General features: G+C 35.7%; 2 protein-coding genes across 3 annotated transcripts; both read right to left on the bottom strand.

The window, feature by feature from the left end:
- Positions 1-50: 50 nt before the first annotated feature.
- LOC116176042 (uncharacterized peptidase C1-like protein F26E4.3) lies at positions 51-27,718 on the bottom strand. Of its 2 annotated transcripts, none has more exons than XM_031494484.1 (8): positions 27,573-27,718; positions 2,032-2,191; positions 1,813-1,984; positions 1,403-1,762; positions 1,221-1,355; positions 975-1,174; positions 775-929; positions 51-502 (listed from the first exon to the last, which is right to left on the bottom strand). In XM_031494484.1, exons 2-8 carry the CDS (start codon positions 2,189-2,191, stop codon positions 359-361), a joined length of 1,326 nt encoding a protein of 441 aa, XP_031350344.1. In that variant the 5' UTR covers positions 27,573-27,718; the 3' UTR covers positions 51-358. The 2 variants fall into 2 exon arrangements, with proteins under 2 accessions (XP_031350344.1, XP_031350351.1); XM_031494491.1 differs by lacking the exon at positions 27,573-27,718 and adding an exon at positions 2,248-2,352.
- Positions 14,296-22,009, bottom strand: LOC116161558. Its single transcript, XM_031474949.1, has 3 exons — positions 21,523-22,009; positions 21,290-21,459; positions 14,296-14,514 (listed from the first exon to the last, which is right to left on the bottom strand). Exons 1-3 carry the CDS (start codon positions 22,007-22,009, stop codon positions 14,296-14,298), a joined length of 876 nt encoding a protein of 291 aa, XP_031330809.1.

The raw sequence follows: 27,718 nt of genomic DNA, 5'->3' as shown, positions 1-27,718 counted from the left end.
AACTGCTTATTGATTTACAACTTTTTACTCAGTTTATTCAGATTCGATAGTACAATGGTAAGGTGTGTTTATTAACAATTTATTTATAAGATTATAAAAATAATTCTTAGTGCATTTAACAATGACTATGCTAGCTAAATACGGTATTAGAGGCTTCATGGGAATAACTAAAAATAAATATAATACGAGTTGCCTTTCTATTTAATAATAAATAAAATATAAACGGTGGCAACAATAAAGTAGTATCAATTCTGGCAGTTTTTACGAACACAGTTATTTGCTTTGCCTGGCAGTATTAAATCAACAAAAAAAAAGGAGATGGCACAGAATTACAGAAATTTTATCCTAAAGTGTTTTATTAAACGTCATTCTTGCTAACAGGATCCACTGTGAATGGCCAGGCGCCTAGTACAAATGATTCAATTTCGCATTCATCTATTCCACGTGCGATTTTGAAGTATCCATTCTCGCCCCAATCTTCGCCCCAACTGTTTGCAACGCGCTGTAACAGAGAGACATATTTAATTATATGCTAAAATATTTACGGTAGACCACTTAAAAAATGACCCAGTAAATACTAAGATCGTTAAACCGACGGTATTGCAAAAAATAGACATGGCACACATTATTCTACTTTGTCCGCTAACAGCTAACAATATTGATCAAGAAAAAGGTCGACGATCGAAGATAAATATAAACTTGCAGAATACATGACGTAAGTGAAGGGATCGAAGGCCAACGTGAACGGTTCGATTAAAAGAAAAATTGCATTACCCAGTACTTGTGCACCCTTCCATGATAATCGGGTTCTTCACCCCATCCCACAATTCTCACAGAGTGATAGCCAGTTCGGTCGTCCGTCGCAAGGTTCGTGTGTCTGTAAATTCCACTGCTATACGTGAAGAAGTCGTGATAAACTCGCATGGTGGCTGAAACGACTTTGTTAAACTAATTAATCGAACAGTGGAGTATACCTTGCACCGGGCCAGATGTCATGATTTCATACATGATATCAGTTTCGTTTGCTAGACGATAAGCGGGTCCTACTTTGTATTTTTCTTTTCTGCCTACATTGCGTGGCAGCGCACATCTCGCCGATACAAGATCGCCCAATTTCGGAATGCGGCATGAGTCATCATGTCCAATGTATCGGTAACAGTTTTCGTCCACTATTCTGTAACACCATAGATGAAAGAATGGTAAACTCCGTTTCTTCTTACCCGTATTTCCTGAAGAAAAGCCAGGCCTTATCTAAATACCCACCATTACAGCTTTGTTGCCCTCTGTTGTTACACGACAGCAAGTTTTGTGCGCTCAGTTGAACTCGTTCGAGCCCTTCGGAAAGAATTGCGAATCTGAAATAAAATAATTATTTGAGGGTTGACAGCGCATTGAGGATTACCGATCGGATGCGGTAGCACTAGTGGACATTGCCCAGGAAGCGCCACACCAGCCCTGGTCTTGGATGGGTGAAATATAACCGCGCCACTTTTGGTTGGAATCGAACTGATGTGGCAGAGAGTTAGGGTCGTATATTCTTCTAACCGGACTCATTCGCCTAACGAAACGATGGGGTTGTAATGTGCCCAGTCTCAATTTGATTCCCTCATCTAGACGTCTACCCCAAAACTTTGTGTAATTGGAAGCTCTCCACTGATGCTGGTCGTATCTCTGATTGACTGCGTTGATTATATTTTCTTCAACTATGCAGGTGTTTCTTTCACAAAGCATCTCCACAGTTGAGCCAACTTGCTCACATTTGCTGCAAAACGTATATATCAACAAAAGAACTTAAATAAACACTTCAAGTACCATATGTTGCAATTCTCTTTGGCAGTTTTGCCATACGCATAGTACTGGCCCTTATATCGACACACTCTAATTTCTTGCACTGTGTAATTTCCTCGACACACAGCTTGAAAATCAGGGCAACAATCGTCACTCCTGACGCGATCACAGAAATCATCACAATAACAAAGCGTACCTAAGGTAGTGTTTTACAATAAAATCGCAAATCGCATACTACGTTACCTATAATAGGGGCCGAACAGCCATCCATTCTTCCTCTACAACACGCATTGGGGCGCGCTCCACAATAGGGACCAGGTGGTAAATCATCAGCATATGGAATTGCGCTTGCAATATTTACGTAAACGGCAAGTGCCAAAAGGGTTGCTTTTATTCGAATCATCTGAAACAATATTAAATTTAATATAAAATTACAGACCTTTTTTTATAAATGAATACTTTAAAATCCAAAATAGACAACAATTAGTTTAGTTCACCTTCCTACACTGACACCGACTAAATTAAAAATAAAGTGCGACTTGCTTGTTATTGCATAGGTGAAAAAGTGTTTCAATGTGAAATCATCTCTATTTAAACGGTTTTAAGTTCAACCGTCATTTTCGGAGGGGTAGATAATCAGAGAATACGTCTTAACATCTTTACATATAAACGTATATGACGTATGAATCAGGTCCGTTACATCATCCATTCACAATTCAAAGTGATTAATAGCGTATGAATGTTTAGATTTGTGAAGTGTTTTAATTTATAGCACCACATTAATTTAATTTTACAAGTGAGCGAGTGCATTTTTGAAATTTTGCCGCCCATGCAAACAATTACCAAAAAATAACCAGGAAAATTGGAACCTAAATATAACGCTTTGGATTATTTTCTTTATTTAGCCTCTCGACGATAAAAAATCCAATTTTTCCACATAAACATTTATAATAAGCGTTCAATAACAAAACGTACATTAATCTTTTCATCCGTTACATACCGGCATGTTTTCGTTGCACATTAGTTTATAATTAATAATCAATAAGTATATATACCTAAACAATGCAAAAAAAATGATATTTACGTCTTCAAACGACTTCAAGCTAAAAATGATTAGATTTCCGAAGAAGTATACGGTTAGATAAAAGTTGTGGTGATGAGCCATTACCACCTTTGCACCAAACCGCAACGATAAAAAATTGGGTTACTGCATATCAGTTTCTAACAAATTGATTCATCATATATCTTTGACATTTAGACAGATTACGTTTAGTTAACCGTTTTATATCACTGTCAGGGTCAAAATAAGTGCAATGCTCCAATTGAATTTTAACAATTTCGTATGGCAGAGCAAATGAAAATAAGAGGTTGAAGTGGGCAGCAAAAGGAAGGACAGATGGTCTGAAATGATTTATTTCTTCGTTTACTGTCGAAAAAAGTCAAATTGGAGGCGAAACAACTAATTTGATGGCAGCTTACAAATTTCAAGGATAATAAGGCAAATTATTCAAACTTCTTCCTCAAATGCAATTGATAAAAATATGGTAATATATATTTCGGCATAAATATCACAGACAATTCTCAAAGATGATTAAAATTGTTTAAAAAAATTTAAGCGGAAAACGATACGGCTAAGGCTTATTTTGATCAGTAGCAAAAAAATTTAGGAACACAACAGTACAAGCGAACAAATTTTGTAGTGGAAACACTACGCAGTTTTACATTGATGAACCAAAAAAAGGAAAAATAGGTAAATCCCCATCTTTTATATAACGTCAGGTGTTTTTGTTATATATACGTGACAAATGTTCATGAAACAACTTTTTTCGCGAAGGTGACTGACTGCTCTCAAAATTGTTGTGTACCACATTTCACATTTCTTTCATTTCCACATGTCCATAATATTGTCACACTTCGGAAGATTTTTTATTATGCAAACCTTATTAACAAACCTGAAAACTCATTACTCCTTTGGAATACCTACTTTGCAAAAATCTAGGCGACTATATTGGAGTTTATGAAACATGGATAGGAATAAAGTGCCTATAACTGCCATAGTGTAAGAATAGAATCTTGTTTACTTATTTCAATCTTTTTCATACCGTTATTCCCATCCATCCAATGTTTCAATTTCTACATTTACTTATATTTCAGGTTAAATTTTAATGCAAGTGTTCGAACTTAAACTTGCTTACCAAACTGCTCTTGATATTTGATTTTTTTTGAGTTTTTTGTTGTGTTTCTTTTTTTTTCTTATTACACTAAATAATTGCGCGTTAACTATTATGTGTTGTCCTGTAATTGGAATGTCTGTTCTGTTGGGCAATAAATCTCTCTATTATTATTATTATTATTATTATTATTATTATTTCCATTGTACGTTAAGGCCCCAACATATATTAATCGAGAATGGTTTGCCACATTTTCATATTTGGTGAAGATATAGTTTCTCGACATTCTTAATAATACATTCTGTATCAGTTCCCAAAGATTATCTAAGGAGAATGCTGCTGACAAGTTTTGAAATGTGTATGTGTATCATGTGCCCCGTCGGTACCCTCTTCAGCTATATCCCCACACTTACAAATGTTGATAAAAACAAAAATAATGATCCTTCAGTGATTCTTCAAGGACTTTAACATCATATGTTTTAACAAATTCTTAATACATTCCCGACAATTTTTTTATATCGTTTGTAGACTATTCCGTTATGTTTTGAAGCGTCTCTATTAAGTTTCTCCGGGTAAGCTTCGGACGTTAAAGAAATACAAGGACAAGATTTAGATGTTTATAAAATGCATATGTAGAATCCTTCAGACAGTGAATTTTTTCCAGAGCCATTGCAGCGAGGGTTTTCAGAGGTTTCTGAGACTCTTCGAAAACCCTTCAGAAGTTCTTCCAAATTTCTTTAGACGGCTTTAAGCATTTCTTTAAAGATAATCAAGGTCTTCAGAAAATTATTTGGATATTTTTTATAAGAATTTTAGACAATTCGATTAGGATCCTTCAGGTTTCTGAATGGAATATTTTAAAGAATCTCTAATCATTCTCTAAGGGTTCTTTATAGATTCTTCTGATATTTCTTGTTAGATTGTTCAAATAACATATTTTAAGGTTTCCTCGGTGTTTTTTAGCGATTATTTTTGCGGATGTCTATATTCACAGATCTCTCAATATTTTTTTTAGAAAATTGAGGAATTCTACAGAGAAGTGTTTCAAAAATTGTTGAGATAATTTATGAAAGATTTATACAAATTATGGTGTAATTTTTTAGGGCCTATCAGAGAATTTTCATAGATCATCAATGATTCCACAGGATTCCCAAACAATCAGCATGAGAATAAACTTTTAACTCATTAGACCAAGTTCACCGATAAACCAAACTGCATTTTTTCTTAAGACAATCACTTATCGCGATCACTAAAAATCTTCCAGAGAACAACTCACAAAGATTAGTCCAGTGTGGTTTTTGGTATTTGCTTCAGCACCTGAAAAACTTTAAAGGGGATCTGTAAGAATCTCGGGAGGGTGTGTGGAAAAGTATCAGTAAGTAATCTCTGCAGGATTGCTCTAAAACACCTCTGACGAATCTGTGAAAAACCTCAGATCCAAAATGAAAGTTTTGTGAAAAAATATGTTTGACCATGGTTTGACCGAGATTTGGAAAAGCATTCGAAAATTCTCTGGGAAACTTAAACATTGATATCCGTCAAAGCTCCTCACTAACCTACAAAAAATCTAAGAATCTCAAAGGAGTCTTTCCTTGAATACTCTCTGAACTATTTTATTATTTACAAAAACCTTCATCAAAATCCGATCGCCACTAGAAAGCTATACGAAAAAAATCGAAATATCAATAATGCGAAACACCCCAAAACTGAAGATGATTTGGGAATCGTCTCTCTTTTGCGATGGCAGGCAGGCTGCACAATTAATTAAAGCAGTTTTAATTTTTATCCGAATACAATGGACTGGTTAGGAAACTCTCCATCGCATGCCCGAATTTTATGAAAGGTAAAGGGGATCTTTTTGGCGTTTTAACCAAATCGTAAGATCTTTTGACTTTGGTGTTTTGCTAGTTACAGTTGTACGTACCGTAATAATTTGGATAACTTTGGAGACTACATTAAGTGCACCTCGCCGTATTTACTTAGCTTTTGCTTTTTCTTGCACAGTTATTTCAACCGTTCAATTATTTATAAGGGAAAATCTGTTTCGCTTTCCTGCTTTTAGTTTCCCGTAGACACCAGTAATAAATTTGTTTTGTTGCTTTCATTCCCGCTAAGGAACTTGCCGTATGGGCCTTGCGCCATAATTTTGTTTTAGTTGACTGAGTTTACTCCGAGACCGTTCCGCAAACCGCTGCGGACCAGAGGCAAGGCCGTACACCCTCGGTGACGCTCGAATCCGTCAGTCCGTTCCACCGACATCACATCCAGGATGCCGCCTACAGCCGCTAATTTTGTCCGCTCACGTAATTTATTTACAATTTATACTGCTTTCATGGTATCTTCACGAATGATTCATGCGTACTTCGTAGTTTCTCCACGCATTCTTTCTCCTCATTTATTCCCATCATATCTTCCTTCACATTTGTTCCATTCACTCCTACTACACACTTTCTTTATGCATATTTCCTCTATTTAGCTTTTCAAAGCCTGTCTATGTCTTCTTCACTTTCTGTTTGTTCTCGCTTCTTTTCTTTACTGTTCCCTCACGGCTTCACAGTCCTCACCTCTCACCAATGTTCTACTACCCCGTCCTCCTCACCTTTTCCTGCATGTCTGTTCGTTTAAGACTCCTTTAAATCTCCTTCGTGTTTTCAATATACCTTCTTGACGCCTCTTTCTTACCTTCGTTTCGCTTTCACGTCTCTATATAAATCTATCACGCTTTTTGCCAGATTCATTTACACCTTTACACCTCCCTCGTCAACACACCTTATTTCATCTTTTCTATGCACCCACATCGTTCAATCCTGCTTCTTTCAAACGTTCCTTTACGCCTCCACCATGTCTCTTACATGCTTACTTCACTTTTCTGTTCATTTACCCTTTCTTCGCGACTTACTCGCGCATTCTTCTCAGTTTCTTCTGATCTTATCTACGTCTTACATCTCTCACGCCTTGCTTGCTTGATTTTGGCCCTCACCACCTTATGTCTCTTTTTTAACTCTTTCATTAGCCTTCCTATTATCCGTTCTTTACGACTCTTTCGCGTTTTGTTCTCCTTTTTTCACCTCTTCTCCAAGTTTAGTCACACATGATCTTGTCACGTCTTTTCCATGACAACTATCGTCTTCAAGCCTCCTATACGTTTTGAATCCGCTTTTTATACGCCTCCTTCATGACTCCTCGTCGACTCATTGAGCACGGGCTGTCTGACTGCGTGAACTGCCTTCTTAGCTTACGCGTCCTTTTTCGCACTTCGGTCACTTTCCTCTGTGATTACAAATTTTTCCGATACGGCACCTTTAATTCACGATTTGTTTACAACGTAGTAGATGGGGCTTGGTCCCATATGACCACCCCCTGGTAATTAAACATTTTATAAGAATATCTAAATTCCAGGAGGAATATTAAGAATAACTGAAAAGTCATTGCAGAATGAGTTTTTCTTTTGCGATTTGGCCCAGGTTGCTCTACTAAACTTCTTCTATCTAAACAATTGAGTAACTTAAAAAACACAACAGTCCAAAATCTGTGTCATAAAGACAAAAAACCCAAATCTGCGAAGTTCAATGATGGATAAAGTTTATGCATTAAATTGGAGTCTCATTATAAAAAACCTAATAACAGTAGCAACTTAAAAATCAAAAAAGGCCAAATTTGTACCAATCTGGCACAATTAAAAGAATTTGTTCCAATGTTCAGTTATTAAAACTGTGGCGAATAAGAAAAAGCAAATATAAATACATAAATAATAATTTCCCTATTTTTATTTCATTAATAGTTGTCTAATTAATTTCCCTCTTTTGCATCATAAAATGATATAATAATTACATCTAATGATTTATTCATAATGGACCATACTAATTAAAAAATGTAGTATATTTCCTGTTGATTTTGAAGCAATTATGATTGCCCTAAATTCTATACCGCAAGCATGTGGATGAGAATACCGCAATTTCAATCTTTTTATACGTTTCTTTTGATTAACTTACAGTAAGTTTACATTACAATCACATGCAAATAATTTTTGGCCGTGTTTTTAGCAATCTCACATGATTTACGGTCTGTGGCGTCAAACATATGTCCTATATACGTCAAGTACCATGCCATTATTTATGCGAACTGTTATTTTTTCAGTCCACTTAAATCTTTTTGTGGCAGAATAAGAATGTAACAAAGAACAAACATTCACTAATTTGAATTACAAGCACGCCAGACAAAAACAACAATGACCAAATGACATCACCAACTTTTACATATACAGTAAATGCATCTGTGGGAGATGCAGTGAATGCCGTTAAGTTAAAATAAACAATCGCAACCATATCAGAGAGGAAATCCAGAAATTTCAAAGTTGAAAATTACGTAATCCTTGGCATTGAATTAAACAATTTTTTTGATCGGCACACGCTATAGTAGGTATCGATTCATAAATATGTGGAACTAATAACAAAGTTTTAGGTCATAAATCTAAATTTAGTACAGGTATTCCATTTGGATTCACTTCACTTGCAATTTCGGAATTATGAAGACGAGTTATGCTACCAAACGCAAATATTTTCTTAAGAATTCGAAACGATTTCAGTCTCGCTTGATGGATATATGTTAAATAAATAAACTAGAAATCATTCCGAAAAAAACAATGCACATGGCATTCAAACTTCAAAAGTGTAGTTACATAAATCTCTGGTACAGCATCATAGTAGTTAATTACATAATTAATTTAAATGAGTGTAACAGTCATAGGTGGCCATAGGAAGGTCGAAGTCAATCCAAATTGGTGTTATAAAACGCAGTAAATATATTTGAAATTAATTTTAATAAGCAAAAAATAACCATTGTCCGTAAATAAGACTTTATTGCCCCGTTTAAAACCACCTTAAATTTATTAGCACTGTCAATGATTTAACTAAGTACGCTGTAAAAGCGATGGAAATTAGGTATGATGTGTTTGGGTGATTTCAATAGTTACTAATTGAGTCTGTGTTTACCACCCACAGTAACTCAAAAAGGCAACATGCAGGTCGTTAATGCAAATTAAGAGACCCATATATTGTTAAGTATGTTTTATATGTATCTCATTCTTTTGAATAGGATGCTGTTTACATTTAACCCACCCTAGCTTGGTATTTACATTGTAAAATTTATGTACTTAGTAAGATAATTTTAGGCATCCGCGAAATATTTTTAGGCGCACTCGCGAACGAGAATTTTGAAAGCAATCAAGATCGTGCATAAAACGTAACGGGTCGGATGTAATTACAAATAGTGGTTTTATTAGATTGCTCTAATGAAATAATTAAAAGATAAATTTAGTATCAGAGGCCGCCTATGAACTAGAAGCTAACAATGAAATGAAGCGATAAAACGACAGGACATGCCATAAGAATTTAAGTAATTACAAAGATTTCGATAGTGATAGGAGAGCAAAAGTTGTAAGCACATTGTGGCATGTGATTTTTATAGTAATACCATTTACACTGTAGACTAATATAACAATGGAATAATATTCTATTCTTATAACGGATGTTCAATAACTGTTCTGGACAGATCGCTTGTATTCGACAATTGTTACAAAAAACGTATGGCGTCGCAAAAATTATTACACGACAGCTGTCAATCTCCTACTTTTTACCTTGCTGCACACTGATAGAATTTCTCTGCTTTTTACAAATTAAAATCAGTTGACTTAGTGTTTGTGTTTGTTCGTATCTGCGTGTTTTTGTTTGTTTTTGGCATTGGCAGTTGACCTCAAACCATACGAATTGATCAACGGCCATACTTAAACCAAATACTACCGGACGCACGCAGTTTTATAACTAGGTACACACTGCTATAAGGAAGAAGCAACGGATTGTCTAAGTTATAGTGGTTTGTCATTGCAGAGATGGTTAGATACTTAATTAAAAATTCGATTTCCTCACTATCACAAGGAATTCTAATATATCATCGAGACAAAATGAGCACAAATGGGGTCCCACCCCTATCAATAACAGTTGTCAAGATTGAACGTGTGATATAAATCGAATATCCCCAATTTAACTGAAATAATTTATTGTAACTTGTAGCAGTATAGGGTTAGCTTGCTCTAAGGACTGGCGGATGTGGTTAAGGTTAAAGGAAGAGTGTGAGCTGTAAATATTCTCAGTTTTTCAATTGCATAACATGTTTTCCATGTCCACAAATCAGATAGCTTATTTTTATGTTAAATGTCACTATTCATCTTCTTAATTGAACTCGAAGTGACACTCATTGTAAATTTTATGCATTTTCTGACAGAACGCACCGGAAAATGCCTCAAATCCCTTACGATTGGCTGGAACATAGAATCACTGGCAGAACAATTCTATTCATGCTCGCCGACTGGGAAAGTAGGTTCCGAAACATTCGCAGTTCACCGACCATTAAAAGAGGAAAACTCTGGGATCACGATATAAGTTTTCAGAGCACAATACAGCTTCATGGGTAGGTGGTACTTTGAAATACCCCAGAAAATAAATTGTATACACGCTAAAAATCTAAATGAAACCTTCGAGTTCCCTAGAAATCTCTTAGACAGCTTTCCTGATAATTCCAGGTAATACTTCCTAGAGTTTCTTGTGAGAAGAGCCTCACATGCGTGCAACTTGCTCTTCAGAGAAAGCGAATAACGGTCAAAAACGCTAAAGAGCACCTAAAAGGTAGCAAGTTTAGCAGTGAAGCGGACCCTCACCTGCCCCCCTCACCTCACAAGCTACCGCTGGAGAACTTTAAGGAAGTTGTGAATAAGAACCACTTGAAAATAACTTGAAAATTGAGGAGAACTTGAGTCACACTCAAGAAAGAGATCTTGACGGGAGCGTGAAGAACATTTTAGTAGAATTTGAGAAAAAAATTAGGGGGAATTTAAGAAGCTTGAGATTAATAGGGCTTAAAAATGAGTTATTAAATTTAAACGCTTCCCTAATTTTAATAGCATAATGCTGCCATATGACTTTATCATATCTTTGGCAATATACTGTGGGAATTTTATTACTATCAATGCTATATATAATTTGAACAATTATTGCTATTGCAAAATCTGCATCAGACATATACAGGGTACCATCCCTTAACATTTTTATGTGTTTTCAAATTTATTGTCACTATAGTTCCTTGGAAGTTGTTTTTGCAAAACCCGAATTCGTGGTTTCTCCAAAAAAAAACCATCGAGTGTAATCTCCGTCTTATCATTAATGGAAAACAACTTCACGTGTTGATTGTTGAACTTACAATGTCGGTTCACTCTAATTAAAATTTTATGTGTTTTTCAAATTTGTTTGGGGTCATATGCATTTTGTAATACTATTGTAATCTTAAGCGGATTAGACGAGCGAATAGCGCACTTCTTTGAGTATATAACCTTGCAATGAAAGATATAAATCAAAAATTAAATTTAGGTTTAATTAATTATGTATTTCAATAACACTAAAAACTCTTGTCGGCAATTAGATGAAAAGCAACGCAGTTAAATGTAGAATAGTTACAATCAATTTGAATGCAGAAATTACATAACATAATTGTCAGAAATAAAAACTGGCCACGTTCTGCAAAAATTTAATTGCTAATTTGGCAATATATATGGCCTTGTTAACCTATTAAGTAGTGACATTTTGATAAATTCGACTGCATCAAAGTCAATTGAAAAAATTGGATCGCACGAAATATGCAAATAATTAATGATTCAATTGATTTATAAATGATTGCGCTTATTTGTAAGTTTAAGAGAAATTGGTTACATTGAAGTGTGACGGGAACACTGATGGATAAGTATAAATATTTTTTATATCCTGCCCACCAGGAGTTTATTTCTGCACTTGGTTTACAGGTAGTTCAGATTATGAATTTCGAAAATATAAAGGAGTTTATATTGGCTAAACAAATTGAATGGAACGTTTACTGTTAGTTACAGGAAAACATTTCAAACGAACGCGAGCAGTTATAAACCAGCTATTTTCTTCCTTATAACATGTTTTCCCAGTCCCACGTACGTAAAAATTGGCATGGATTTTGACGAAATTTCCGGTACTAAAGGTATTCTTAAATTAGACAGCTGGAAGGAGCTTTCTAAATTACTTAACAATGGAAAACGCATGAATGAGCTCGGGAAACGTAATCTTTCTAATGTCAAAGCAATAAACACTTTATGGCAGCGTGTATATTAAAATTGTGACGGCAAGAAATTGGTCCCTGCGACTATGCAAAAAATTAATGGGATAGACAACTTTGACATTGGCATGAAATAAATCAATGCGATTGTCACCGGTACGTTTCCTTAACAAGCACAAATTGCTTATTAGGATGCGAGGAAAGTGATCGGTTCATAAACGAAGAGCGTGTAACTAAATATAATTGGGCCCGTTTGCAACACAAATCTAACCGACAAACAACACATTATATGCACGCATTCCATAAAGGGAGTGTCATGGTACCCAAATGGAAACCGCCAAAAATTCTCTCACACACTTGACGAATTGTATATTAATTATTGTTACAACATTTTATTAAATAACAATTATGCACTTGCAGACAAAATTGTTATACAAATAGGACAGTAACACACGTGCTCAGCGCGCAGTATGAGCACAGATTTAATAAATCTGTGGTATGAGTTCACTTTGGCGTAGGTACTAATACAATCAGGAAGGTAAAAGGAAATCAACTTTAATATTTTAAAAGGCGTTTTGATTCCTCAAAGGTAGAAGTTTTTATTATTTTGAACCTTTTTGAGTTTTTCAACGGTCACAAACTTGATTTTAAAATCTATTAAAAACAAGTTGTACTTAAATCAGCATATATGATGAAAGCGCATTTTTGGAAATACCGTTGAGTGAAAAGGTAATACAGATCAGTATTTTATTACGAGTTTAAAATTATCGATCTGACGAGTAATCTAACTCAAAATAAACCGATACAACGAAATATTGAAGGATCCTCAGTATTACAATCACTTTTTTAACGACCAGTTATTTTAATCTTACAAAATACATTTTATAGTATGTTAACACGAATGCATACAATTCATGTCTTAAGACATTGAGATAGTGCTCTTAATCTTGTTCCCAATGATGTTGGTGCAGTTAATAGCGATTTTATCAAAATCCAGTGGCCTCAGAAAAAGAATGTTTGAATAACACCCACACAGTTATCAAATGTGCATGTGATGTACTCTTTCAATATCAAGATATTGCGATTGAAAGCTTTTACTCCAACTTCATGAATAAAGAAAAATTTTGGACATATTTTACTCTAAAACTTTTGATCTAGACCACTCAGAAGATTATATTGAATTGTTACACATCTCAGAGTGATGGGGAATAATCTAGCCAAAGTTCCAACTTCATACATGACCTAGGGAATGAAATATGTTGGTTTCTATTATATTGAGGCCGCAGTTTTTCCTGTTCCCGATTCACTTGAAGTCCTATAACTTTTGTTCCTGTTGAACCAGCTCCTGAAAATCAATAGCATCCGTCTTTAAGATCCAAAGTACCCATATACCAACACAATTGGGCACTTTTAAAAAGAGTTATAGCGCACACGGACGGACGGACAATACAAAACCATAAAGAATCTGATGATCCTTAATAACCCAGAACCTGCACATCTACACTATAGCAGAAAGCTTTTAGTGAAAATTTGAAGTCTCTAGCTATCGTATTGCCTGGTCCGAAGACACCCATCCAAGAGGTAATCGCTGAAGAATATACGCACGCCGAGTCACACTTCGTCGCTCAAGACTCTTCATTGCAATGGCTTCTCGAGGTCAACCCGGAAATTCACTCCGTCTTTTCTGGTGCACTCCCAAACCACCCAGTGACATCAACCATCTTCCCGCATTCTCCTAAGAAGAGAACACGCAGATCAATCTTCCTGTACATGATGGTCGGATGCGAAGATATCGTGTTACGACCCGCCAAAGGAGCCTCCTTATAATCAAAAAGTACCATTTCGTATGCCCGCGCACCAAGTACCTAGGTCACTTTATTACACCAAACGGTCTCAATACGGATTCCGCAAAGACCTCCGCCATCGCCGATCTACCAGCTCCCAGGAATCTGAAGCACCTAATGTCCTTCATCCATACCTGTTCCTAGTATAGGTATAGGTCGCGCAGGTCGCAAAACCCCTAACGACCGTAATGAAAAATGACACCCCATGGATATGGGCAACGGAACAAGACGTCGCATTCAATCGATTGAAAACCCTACTTAGCACCGCACCAATACTACGGCAAGCCGAGCCGACCTCGCCCTTGATCATCAGGACCGCTGCCAGCCAACCCGCCCTAGGCGCTGTACTCGGTCAGGGTGAAGGCTCAGACGAACGACCAGTGTAGTATGCCAGCCGCTTGGTCAGTTCCGCCGAGAGGAATTATTCCACCACGGAACGCGAAGCCCTCTCTGTGGTATGGGTACTCACCGAGGCTACGTGGAAGGGGAATCACCCTAGCCACCAACCACCAACCGCTAAAATGGTTCTTCGTCCTCAAGTCACTCACCTGAAAACTCACCAAATGGGCCTTAGCCATCCAGTCCTACAACATCTCGTATTAAAATATACCTATGTACTTGGAAAGCAAAACAGACCAAAATCCGACTCCAGGCATCACCGATTTTCTACACTGGACCAGGGCTACTTTATGTCCCAATAAATATAATAATCATAAAATAATTTTATGTCTTACTAACCTATCATAGCACATTTTATATCTGTGATACGCGGGCATAAAGTACCACTTTATGCCCTAGGGCATTAAGTATCACCATAGTAACTCATTAATACTTAATGACAAAACTAACAAATATTTGCAGGTCATTGAAAATTAGAAACGTCAATTATTAATTGTCAATACCTACTAAATCACAAGATTGGCCTTATTTCGTATAGTTTCTGGAACTTCTTGCTCATTCACGATGAATTGAATTATTTAAAATTACGTTTGACGTTTGGATGGTTTCAATCACATTAACAAATTCGAACCACGCATACTCGATCAAACATAATGAATTATTTTGTAAACGAATTTTGACGAAGAAAACTATTTGTAAAACATAAAATTGTGTATGTACCACGGGCATAAACTGATGTTTATACTCTCGGGCGACTAAAAAGCTCTCGGGCCATAGGCCCTCGAGCTTTTTAACTCGTCGCCCTCGAGAATATAAACATCACTATTATGCCCTTAATACATAAATAACTATTTTTTAAAACATAAAGGAATCATAAACAACATCGAAAAAAGAAGCTTATCATAAAGGTCAAGGTTTGAGGAAAAATACGGCGGAACATAGAAGGTTTGCGTTGGAGACTACCTTGGTTTCAATCCGGAGCCCATAATCTTCTGCTTCATTTTCTTTTTTGTAAACAATATACCAGTAGCCATTTCTAGGAGCGCCGACCCAGCAGCAGCTTAAAGTTGTAATACTTTATAAAACCTCAAACCAGAAACCCGCGTGATTATTATTATTATTATTACCATTACTCGAATCTGATAACCAGAAAAAATGGATTGTAATCGTTGAGGACATCGCTACGAGGGGAATCGAGCTGTTCGCACTCTTGCGGGCTACCTTGTAGTAAATTTCTTAATAACTGTTTCCTACGCGGCGAACTGAGACGCTGCACTTAAAATTACACCGAGAAGAAAATTATAGAGAAAATGAAAATTTGGGGATGCTTTGGTTCCCTCTACACCCAATTTTTTTGACATACTTATTTGTGACACTGACAATTATATATGTGTTATTTACGAACTCCTAGTGAGTTCATAATTTTTTGCGGTGTCTGTCCGTCTGTCAGTTAGCACGATATCTCAAAAACGGATGGGCCGATTACAATGAAATTTTGCCGTTGGATTCTTTATCAAATTTTTATATCGGAGTTCGTGAATGTAGGCCAAAGGAAGATCCTTTTGACATCTCCGTTAGTTATTAACCGAATTGCAATGAGCACAGCCTTAGCCATAAATACGCAATGCCAAGCTATACCGACACTCAAGAGCTCGTTTGCTACATTTGTGTACACATTTATTTATTATTGTATTTTATATTCCATTTCTATATAAGAAACACTCAAAGAAAATAAAATATATAAAGAGATTTAATTACTACATGAAAAAAGAATGCCATTGCAAACTATCAATTCATTAATTTTTTACAGAATAAGCACTAGTAAATAAAGTAGAATTGATGTATGACCGCGACAGTTAAAAAACTATTTATTTGGTGCCATGTTTTAGAATAGATTTGACAGTCTACAAATCATAAATGCTCTCAAAATTGTCACAGTGTTTAGAAATACCTACTATTAAAATAATTACGTAAAAAAATATGTACTGGTACTTTGTTAGGAATACATAAATGAATAAGCCATTGGTTTTTTCGCACCGTCTTTCCATATGCAAGGTTAATTAGCCACTTCACTTTTCCCTTAGAAAGAAAACTATTTTTTCTGACTAAATGACATACGAGGTTACGAAGTTATCTAGTAATGAGGTATTAAATCAGAGTATTGTGGGATAAAAATTGTAGACAATGTAATCAAGTATGACATAAATTTAAATTTGTTAGGAACTACCGATTGTTCTAAATGGACTTAGGATTAATAATCTTCATTCCCACATTTTTTTACTAACAGTGCAGAAGATCATAAATCACATCAGGGCTTGTTAATTAATTTAGAAATAATTAAAATAAACAATTATGTATATAGAAATGCCTTATTAGCGTTACCGATAACCTTCAATGTGTTAATTTTGTTATTATTTTAATGTGCCACCGAAATGGTATGTGACTTCAAAAGGATAATCAATCACTGTTCTTAGATCAGGGAACAAATTTAGAACAAAGTAGCCGACTTACTTAGTATCAATTATTACGTCCTTCAATTGAGCCTTTCGTAAATTAATTCTTTTGGAAAAAATCGCACCTCCTTAATTTGATGTTAGTTATGAAAGGAAATGATGATTTTTAGTCTCTAAAAGTGGTGACATTCACTTCACTTATCTTATCTCAGTGACATAAATAATTATTTATGTTAAAAGTATAATAATAATTTTCCCATATCAAATTGAGGCTAAGGAATGTGGGGAATTGCACCTGAATACTGAACATTCTTATGAAATCACACCTTAATAATAGAAATTGGCTGTAATTGTTGATGATTATTTACAGTCCAATTATATATTGATCAATCGCCAAAAATTACCTGTTGGTAAATATGAGCGCAAGTCACTCATCTTGTAACATTTCGCTTGGCAAATTCTGTGGTGAGTAGAGATATGTAAAGTCTTTTAGAAAATTTCGAAGGTTTGGTATATTTTTGTGCGCATTGTCTTCGGTCAAAATTACCAAAATATATGCGACTGTTGTTTACATTTATTAGCGCAATTATAATTACTCATCACCCTCAATAAAAACATGACATTATGTGATGCACACCGTTTACTGTAGAGGTAGCATCATTGACTATTAAGTAATAACCCCCATTATAGTCAATGGTAGCATTGATAATAATTATGCTACCGCTAAGCGAATCTACTCCAAAGCTCAAATTAGTTTAACCAGTCAAAAAGGAGGATGTAAAGGAAGATCTTTCATGTTTCAGCTAACGTTATCTGATAGATAACCTGTTATGTAAACCGTAAACGCATGTGCTTCCACGAAAATTAACTGCCAAATAAATGAAGCATGTAAGACCGGCCCGAAATATATAAAAACAATCAGCAGTCACCACGTTATTTATATAAAAGTGATATTTTTTGCATTTGGCGTTGATTCTGAGGAGACACAAACGAATTTGAAGGTGACATCAGTTAGAACACAATAAATGAACATATTTGGGTCAAAATTGCTAGGGGATAAACATTTGCTGTTCGATTACAATTTCAGGAAAAATTTCTGTCGTAAAAATAATTACTTCAAACAATTACCATTCCTAGTAAAAAAAATAATTGCTAGCATAACAAAGACGATAGCAATTACTATCGTCACTAAGCTATTTTAATACGAGTCTATCCATTTTCTCGCTAATCATCCCCCTGTCGTAAGCTTCAAAGGTGCCGAGGTGAAAGTCAGAAGTGGAACATTCAACACCAACGTAGCGTCGAAAATATGCAGATTGCAGATGTTCCAATTTAAAGATAACAACACATGTGTGATTAACCTCCAAATGGCATTTCTGCAACATTCTAAATACGATCCACAAAACTAAAAATACCCGTTTTGCATTTTAATTTTCGTGAGCTGAAATGAATATGTAGGCGCCCGAGACATTTATTACTTCTTAAAAACGTGCTCTATAAACAAAATGTAAAATTAACCCCTTTAAATTGAAATTTCGAAATGTAATAGTCACAGTTTACTCAGCGAATAACTCAATAAGTTTTTTTTTGCGTCGGACCCGTAATTAGGTTTATGTGTCTTTACCATGTTGGTATGGTCGTGTTCTTTTTGCCAATTATGCATACATATAAACATTAATTAAACGCTGTATTTGTAACAAAAGACTATTAATTCAAATGAACGTTGACATGCTCACGTGCTCCCAATATTCATAAAACTAATTTTAACACATACTTAATTGATTTATAAAGGCGTTCCTGAAATTTTTCAATGAATCAATTTATATTTTAAAATTGCAAAAGAATGTAAGCTTGATTTATAAATAGTAGGTAGTGGCACATGCAGCAAAATTGTTCTTTATTTATGACTTTGTGATTTACTGCATTTGATCTGGGTCCTATTTTACGACTACCCAGAGCATGAATGAGAAAGATGCCCTCCAAAAATGAGCTGATAGTTGCGCTATCCCTATTGAGAGGTGGTGTAGTGATTAACCTTACACAAAAGAGGAGGATGATAAACGAAGATTAATCATTGTTTCGGATGATGTATTGTGTTATTTAATACTCATTAAATATTAAACGAAAATTACTTACATTCATACATGGCGAGGCCGTTAACAACGTAAAATGAGTAAAAGGATGTAGGTGTGTTATAAACACTATTCAAAATTGTTAAGTTATAAATTTGAAAAAAGTAGATAATGCAAAATAGATTGAAAATAGACTGGAACAAACTATTTCGAATTATAGTTCGTGAAGATGATACAGAAGGCCAACTTAGAAAGGAAAATAAGCCCTTGGGAAACCCAAATTAGTAATAAATCTTCAACCACTTTAGATATCGGAGTAAATAAAGCAAAAATTTAGAACAATAAAAAATCATTTCTGGAAGCACTGCTATCAACTTTTAGATATGTTAGTATGTCCAGCAACCAAATATTTGAAGAATTATTTGGTGATATCAAATCAGACTTTGGACTTATCGTTTCTTTCCTTACTTATAATACTTATAATCGTATAACTACATGGTTCAACAAAAAATATTAGAAATGGGAAAATGAGTTATAAACGTTAGGTTGGCACTTGGTTGGCCAACTAGAAGATTAAAAATCTTTCAAATTTTATTAGTTGGACCTTTTTGAGCTTAATGATATGAGATTGTTTGATATTTGTAGAGGATCTAGTGATGGATGTGTGGGGGTCTTGAAAACAACCAAATTTTGTTGGTTTATTAGATGTTATAAACTATAAAAGTTTAACATTTGAAAAAAATCCATGATTTAAAAACACTAAAAAATTCACGGAAAACACTCAATGGAAATTCATTGTCAGATAAAGTTTGAGACAAGAAAAATCGATCTTCGGTATTGCTCCCCATATTTTGAGTATTATAATATAATTAATTGGGAAACTTTATATCTATTAGGAAATAGTCAATATCATTGCTTCAATGAACGATAAACGAATGTCCTTGCTTACTTAAGCGTGCTTGCAGATAAATTTTGCGAATCTCATTTCCGAAGTTACTTTTGCAATCATTAAATTTTCATTCTTTATTAATGCACATTCTTGCAGATTTTTATTAGGATTCAAGAATCTTCTTAGTTAAAAATTTGAGATTACTTTTAATTTTGAAAGACATTTTCACTTTGACAGGTGCATGTATTACCTGGCCTGATTAATTAAAATGCTATTCAAACTACCTACATTAATATTCATTGGAAATTAACACATTCCAATAAAAAAATCACGGGAAAATACAAACAAAACAATTACAGTTTACATATTCTCAATCGGGACAAGTTATTTTCCTTTTCTTTCAAAATATACAAACAGGGAAATCCATTAAAAAATATTAACTAAGTAGCATAAGTAGGTATTTCGAGGAACTAGTTTATCAATCACGTCAAAGAATGAAGTCTGGTTGGACGTCTGTCCGTCCATCCGTTCGCTTTATAACGGAAAAAACAATAACATATAGTGTTCAAATTTAACACAGCCGATTTTTTAAGGAAGTAGGGATTACAATTTGGGCTTAGGTCAACTGTCTGAGACAGGACGGTGCAAAATGCATCCTCACGTCACGTCTCGATAACCAGATGTTCAATTGTTTTATTATTTGACTGGTATTTGCACTAAAAGTGTTGACCTCATCAATTGAAATATCTCGTCCTGACGTTCACTTGCCTTTTATGTGTACCCTCATTTTCAAGACATTCGCTTCGACTTCACCAATAGATATGTCTCGTCCATACGTTTCATTTTGCCTTTGAGAGTACTTTCCTCCGATAAACCGTTTTCGATATATTCGCTCTTAAAGTTCTGACATAAACAATGGATATATTTCTTCCAGGCATCCCAATCACTCTTTGTGAGTACCGTCCGATAAGCTGTTCGTGAGATATAAGAAATTATATCCCATCACGGTAAGGGGTCGAGGAGGAGGACTATGGGTGATAGAAATTAATTCCTTTCGTAGAAACCTTTTTAGCGTACCATGAAGAATAAAACCAGCCCCCAACCCCCTCTTTTCATAAGGGGTCGGAAAGAAGGGTGGTCGTTGATAGAAAACATTCTACTTTATGCAAATGAACATATGACAGTTTCGCAGCACGCCATTCATTCAGTTGATGTCGTAGCGTGGTCTCGTTCGAGAGAGCGGACTACAAAATTTGTCCCGAGTCCGGACCGAGTCCCGACACAGTTCAATTGCCACCATATACGTTGGAACAAGTGACGAGGCATACTTTTCGAGCGGATATTGTGGGTACGACACGTTTTCATTGTACCTAGTAATTTGTAGCTCATCATATAAATTCAATTACGACTAATGTTTTGGGAATTTTCGTAGTTTTATTATTATTTTTTTTTGAAGTTTTTAAGAAAAAGTATTTAATTACAAAGTTAAAAATTTTTAAAGATCAAATATTCATAACAAATAATAAATTTCTTCCATAGGGATCGCAGTTGGAAGCGTCCCCATTACACTTGCCGCATTGCCACGTTGTATAGCAATACTGATTTTTTGTCTTAAATAACTAGTAGCTCGAGGTTCTCCAGTAATACTGGCAATACGTTTTCCTAAACACTCCACAAAATTACGAGCCTCTCTGCACCAAGGTCCCAAAGTCTCTACTGCGAAAGGTATAAAAATATGGTTCTGTTCTATAATTGAACAATATTTCCTTATTTTTATACCTGCCGCAGATTCAGCTACTGCACCACCCGTTTTACTTGATAAATTAACATGGGATGGTGCTAGACTGTCGGTGCATGTGGCATCCCAAACTAGCATTTGTCCTTTGGTCCAAGGCACAAGGGTCATTCCATCAGGACGTTTATTGTCGTCACGTCTTAGGCCTACAGGTTCCAACATAGCAGGGTATTTTGCCGATGCAAGTGAACGATGTATTATTTCATTCAAAGATGAGTGTCGAGAATGTCGACCTGCGCTCATCGAGCAAGATAGTCCGTGTATTCCACTGCTGTCTACTTGCGTACCACAAATGCAAGTATGAGGAACGCAAATGTTTGTTCCAAGGCGTAAGCTGATGGAAATACGAAACGTATTGTTGTCCAATAACAATCCAATGGTTTTAGAGGGAAGTGTATTTAACCATATGTTAGATTCTGGAACCGCCGAAGCTTTATATCTCGCGATATCGAGTTCACTTGTCAGTGTCATAGATCTTACTACACGTTCAACGTTGATCAAGTCCCAATTTCTTTGAACGGAAGGTATAGATGGTATTGTTAGTTCTTCTTTATTAAAGCTATTGGAACTTTGCTGTAATGTTTTCCAGAAGTTCAAAGCTTCATCGTAAAAAGGAATATCAACCTTAACTGTTATAGATTTATGTAACATGTCACAAATAAGGTCGTAAACTCTATTTACTGAAGCCAAAAAAGCTGGTATTGCTAAATCACTTGCTTTCCTCACACCTAATCCACCGACATTGACAGGTAGGGATGTTAAAATCCATTTTTGCTCTGATAAAGTTGTGTTTAGTAACGTTTCTAGAGTTGATCTGATTTCAAATCAAAAGAGTGCAGGATTTCCTCAAAATTCCACGTCGGGGTAGTGCGTAGAAGATATGTTAATCTTGGTATAGCAAAGCAGTGTCTCAGTAGATAGAAAGCAATATAATAGCTATTCAAGCTAGGTAACCGGGCAAACAAAATCTTCATTTCCTCTAGTTTAGTGTTTAAACAGCACATTGCTGCTTTCGATGTCAATGGGGCTCCTAATAGTGTAAGATTGTCTTTCGTGATACTTCGGATTCCTGGAGATAATAATTGAAACCTCTTTAAAACTTCTTCGTCGGTATCAGACATAAAATGTAATTCACATTTTGAAGGATTGATTTCAAGTCCTATCTTTCTAGATTCATGAATTATCTGGGCAAAGTCAGAAAGAACTGATGCTGAATCTCCGGCTAAGGTCCCATCATCAAGATACCAAACATTAAGTTCTGAAATTAGTGAGTTTATAATGGGATGAATCGATAATGAAAAAGCCATGGGTCCTATTGGATCACCCTGTTGACAGCCAACTTGACTGTTAATTACTTCAGGCCCAAAAAATAGTTTTGATGGAGTAGCGTAGCACTGCCAGAGGTAATGATATAGCTCCGAAGTCTTAGCTTGTATAGCAGCTAACATTGTGTCGCGTTCTACCGAATTAAATGCGTTCTTAAAATCAATTTTCAAAAGCACTTTGTTTGTATGTTGATTTGATTTTAGAAACGTTCTTACAGTGTGAACGGCAGCTTCGCAACCTCCTTTTGTGCCAAACCCCAACTGTGTAGGCCGAAAGTGTTCTCCAATTCTTTGCTGAACTGCTTTACATGCGAGCTTGGCTGACAGACGACGAAGTGGATTACCTACAGCTATTGGATGAATTCCTCCATCTTTCTTATTTAACGCGCACAAAGAGGCACCGTGGAGAATTGGCAGAATATATTCATTGACATCTCCTCGTAATATTAAATTGCATAGCTCTGTTATAGTACACAATAATTTCCTTCCGGATTCGCCATTTCCGTAAGATATCAAATCCTTTAAAACCTGTGGTGCTAAACCATCAATTCCTGATGCTGATCCATTTGGAAATGATCTAATAGCTTTAGAAACGTCTTCTTCGGACACTATCAGGCACGTTTCAGCTGAGGAAGGTGGCATAGGAAAAGTAAGATTTCGTGATGGAGCTGGATGTTTATCTTGAAGTTGTTGAATGGTGGCTGCATCGTGTTTAGCAAGTGAATCGGTTGATGAAAGTAGTTTTACAGCCCCTTTTACATCACCATCTGCAACTTTGGCTTCCACGCGTTTAACGATATTAGACTTATTTGGTATAATTGTTGCTTTTACAGTACTTTCATTGAAAGACGTGACTTTTTTTTAACTAATGAGGTCAGAGACTTCAACTTTGTTGTACGTTTTGGGACCTGAAGAGCGATGTAGGAGAAAGTCATCAAATCTTCCCAAGATTTTATTTATTATTTATTGTTCCTGTCTTGTCCTGGACACTCAACAGGCTTTCGCTCAATACAAAGGGACACGCGCAATGCTTTTTAGAAGGTTTTAAGTTGTTTTATACTACTCCGGAATTTACCTTACGAATTGGGAAAACTGCAGGAAAACCTAATTCGGAGTAGCCGGAGGAATGCTCGAAACTGATCTCAGGAAATTCTCGCCTCTGCCATAGATGAAAAATTCTTACCTCAGTCCAGGTTGGAGCACCCGACCTCCCGGCTATGTGGCCCAACGCTCTACCACTGAGCTACACAGTCAATTATGTTAGGGGAAACCGGGAAGGTTGCAGATTAGTACAGGCGTTAAAACAAGTTATAGCATATTATACTTTTCGATGCTTAGTAGTTAGGGTGGATCTTTCCATAGTAGCTTTGATTTGTGATTCAGGGTGCTTATTTAATTTAGATTATCGTGTAGATTTCGTGTACGTAGTTGGAACTTTCCACAAGTAGTTTATATTTTAACAATTTGTAGGAAGGTGATTGCAAAATTCAATTATAATGTGATCAGCTTTTACGATGGGTCAGGGAGTCTTGTTTGTTTTATATGGGGGAGTAATATATTTCTTGGATTTGTTTGCAGTAGTATATTTCCATCGCCTTATTTTGCCAAATGTGGTACTTTTTTAAAACTCCTGAATATTTGAATATAGGAATACTGTTATGTGATAGGTCTATGCAAATTCATTTTAATTATACCCCTGTATGTAGGTCATATCTTAGCCAAATGCGGGCGCCTGAGCTCAAACCACGAAAATAAACTCTGAACATACCCAACAATGGGACAGGTTATGTCCTGCCCAAAATTGCAGGCGCCATACCGATCCACATTTTTTGTACCGTGAGAGGTCTAGGTGTGAATGTCGAGTTCCGTTACATAACAGTCGGAATAACATCATTTCCGTGAAAGAGGGTGCCACAATATGGAAGTAGCTCTTTTTTCCTTCCATATAGTAAATGAAGTCCCTAGAGTTATTCTTGGGTGCTTAAGAGAGAGCAACCGTGATTTGGATTTGATTGTTTTTCTTTTTGTAATTAAGTTTACTCTCCTCATTTTTTGCATTTTTTTTTGTTGGTCGATCCTCAGAGCGACACACACACACATCCTCGAGCAACTCGTTTCCCAAAACAACGTAGATCCTACAATTAGACAGGTTTGTTACTTGATATGCATATGCCATGGATTTCAGTTAGTTTTGGTTAAAGTTTTGATTATTTGTTTTGAGTTGCGCGGTCGCTTACCGACTGGACTTGGGTTATTATAGAATTTTTGGGGCAGTGACCAGGATTTGACCTTAGTTCGTTACAGAGCATTATTTCAAATTGTGCTATTGCCACGTTACCACTTGTAGAGTAAGGGAAGTTTCTTGGAAGAGCAGACCATGCCAATGGTTATTATTTTTAAAAGTTATGAAAACTATCTAAAATACCTCATTTCTTCACTATGCACCACGATGGCGCTGTTATTACAGGCTACAAAATATTAAAGAATCCAAATCCAAATATAATACCGAAAGTGTAAAAGAAGTTTGTGCCCAAAAGAGAAATTTGAAAGGAAATTTTGGTACAAAGAAGGAATTTCGAAGTATTTCACAAATGTTCCTGGTATTTTGAGTGTTCCGACATTTATGTTTAGAAAATCTACATATTTTGCGAATTTTAATAGAAGTTTCACCCTGGTTGAACAGAAGAAAAATAATAAATGCTTAATTTGTCTACTTGCAAATTGCACCAACTGAAAAAATAGTGCACACATCGCGTTCAACGACAAGCTGAGTCGAGTATTATATGGGAAACTAATGAGAATGCATTTATGAAAAGTTACTTATTATACAAGGCGATTCAATTTGTGGAAATAGTCGAATTTGTTTCCCACATGATAATCCACTCAACCGTAAAGACAGATTCTAAGATCCTCGCAAGTACGAGGTTTCAACAAAACCAAAGGTAAAGTTTTTAGAATAGAGGATCGGGCCCTTCAAACTCTTTTTGGTCGACCTAAATGCCCTCCCATATAACTTTGGGAGGTAACGTTCTTGGTTCTAGGGATTTTATTGTTTAAACCGCATTCATTTAAAAATCTAATCGCACTTTCCGCAAGGAATGTAGTCTCTGATTCCGACAAATTCGTTCTTCATTATAATAAAACCCTGGGACCTTATATAAGTGCAATTTATAAAACGTCATTTATAATAAGCGTAACAGTTGTTATATAACCTTCAGGTGTAACAACTACGACAATCCCAATCCAATATACACGGTCAAGAACGCAACAAATAACTTCGAAATTTTATCGCATCGAGCAAAAATTAGATCAAGGCGACAGTTTAGATAAAGCAAGTTTCGGACTTTTCCAGAGAATGTGCATTAAAATATCTTTCTATTTAAAGAGCGTTAATTAATAGATATTCTTTTGTAGACGACGTCAGATAAACAGAATTCCCGTGCCCTTGAACTAGAAAGAGGCCAATAAAAAACTCGTAAACATAAACAGTTCGAAACAATTGGCAACATCACCTCCACTTTTGAAAGAATTCTACTTAGTCGGACAGCCTCGATTTGATATGGCGCTAAATTATGTTATAAACATTACGACATGGTTGAAATTTGCACATACGGTAAATTCAGATTTCAGCTCTTAAGAGGTAGGTCATGGGTACTACTACAATTTACGTTTTTCGATGGATTACGTAAACAGTTCCTATTTCTCTAGGCGGCGGTTGTAAATAAACAAATATGTGCCAGCTGAATGTTTACTATATTTTAATTCATTAGACTCACGTTTAGGCGCCGCGCCAGGTGACATTTTTATTAGAATTCTTCTTTGGACAGATCACGAATGGATTAGACTTATTCTTGTATTTAGCCTTTTGTTATCTTGATACCTAGACCTGGCTGCAGAAAGTTCAAGGAGAAAATTGCGTCATTAAGTATGTAAATCAAAATCATTGTCATTCAAAGATTAATTAGAGCAATTTTCCGCTTTTAATGTCTTCATAAAGAATTTACAATTTATGGATACGTAATTATTACTAACAAATAACAATATGTCCCATAAAATGACAAAGCTAGGGTTTTTTGATTTCGTCTGAAAGATTCTATGAACTTTGAACGTGAATATGAAACGCGCTGCTGTGCGATTACTAAAAAAATTGCAAAATAAACGACTTCAGTTTTATGACCCACAATACTGAACTTGTGTAAGTTCTATAAATACATTTTTTATTTCTCAGGTACAGTTCGGAATGCGCCACCGAAAAGTCCAATTTTAGTTAAAGAGCTCCTTTTTCATACAGGCCCAACAGACACAACTCTTGTAATCGGCGTAATAAAAAATAGTTAATATCTAATTACCAATTATTTAACCTTCGCCTATTTTTAACGTTATTTTATACATAAATGTTGCAATCGCACTAGCTAAGGTCCAAATAGTAAATTGGGAAAAAATTCCTTCCTCACTTTCATAAATTAACGCAAGTCTCAAGAGGGGAGTTTAAATATATTTCGATTGTCGCCGGAATTGATTTTAAGTGGTTTTTTATATATTGACAATTAATGGAATTGAAACAAAATAATCACAAACAGATGACAATTAATGAAGGAGTTGACCTAAAATGTGCAAATTCCGATGGTAGTAGATTTAAAAGGCGATCACTTTTGGGTATTAATAGTCGCGATTTACTATTCTATAAAACATACAGAAAGAGCACTTACTTGTAAAGGTGTAAAACTAAAAAACAATAGGTACAGAGTCCTAATCACAAGTGGTCGTCGAACAGCACAACTACAATCGGCTTCTGCTGAACCGCATGTAGTAGCAACTCTTAACTGTTGAATAGTGTGACTCCGTATCCCTACTT

Source organism: Photinus pyralis, unplaced genomic scaffold (genome assembly GCF_008802855.1).
Source record: "Photinus pyralis isolate 1611_PpyrPB1 unplaced genomic scaffold, Ppyr1.3 Ppyr1.4_LG1, whole genome shotgun sequence".
NCBI lineage: Eukaryota > Metazoa > Arthropoda > Insecta > Coleoptera > Lampyridae > Photinus > Photinus pyralis.
The sequence above is the reverse complement of the archived record's forward strand: the minus strand, read 5'-3'. Positions and strand labels throughout refer to the sequence as shown.

Coding starts and splice junctions, on each gene's coding strand:
- LOC116161558 (XM_031474949.1), bottom strand. CDS start 22,009: ATGACACTGACAAGTGAACTCGATATCGCGAGATATAAAGCTTCGGCG. Junction 21,460..21,522: donor AGTAGCTGAATCTGCGGCAG/GTATAAAAATAA, acceptor TACCTTTCGCAG/TAGAGACTTTGGGACCTTGG. Junction 14,515..21,289: donor TAATGGGGACGCTTCCAACT/GCGATCCCTATG, acceptor GAGATGTTGTAG/GACTGGATGGCTAAGGCCCA.
- LOC116176042 (XM_031494484.1), bottom strand. CDS start 2,191: ATGATTCGAATAAAAGCAACCCTTTTGGCACTTGCCGTTTACGTAAAT. Junction 1,985..2,031: donor CTGTTCGGCCCCTATTATAG/GTAACGTAGTAT, acceptor ACACTACCTTAG/GTACGCTTTGTTATTGTGAT. Junction 930..974: donor GACATCTGGCCCGGTGCAAG/GTATACTCCACT, acceptor AAGTCGTTTCAG/CCACCATGCGAGTTTATCAC.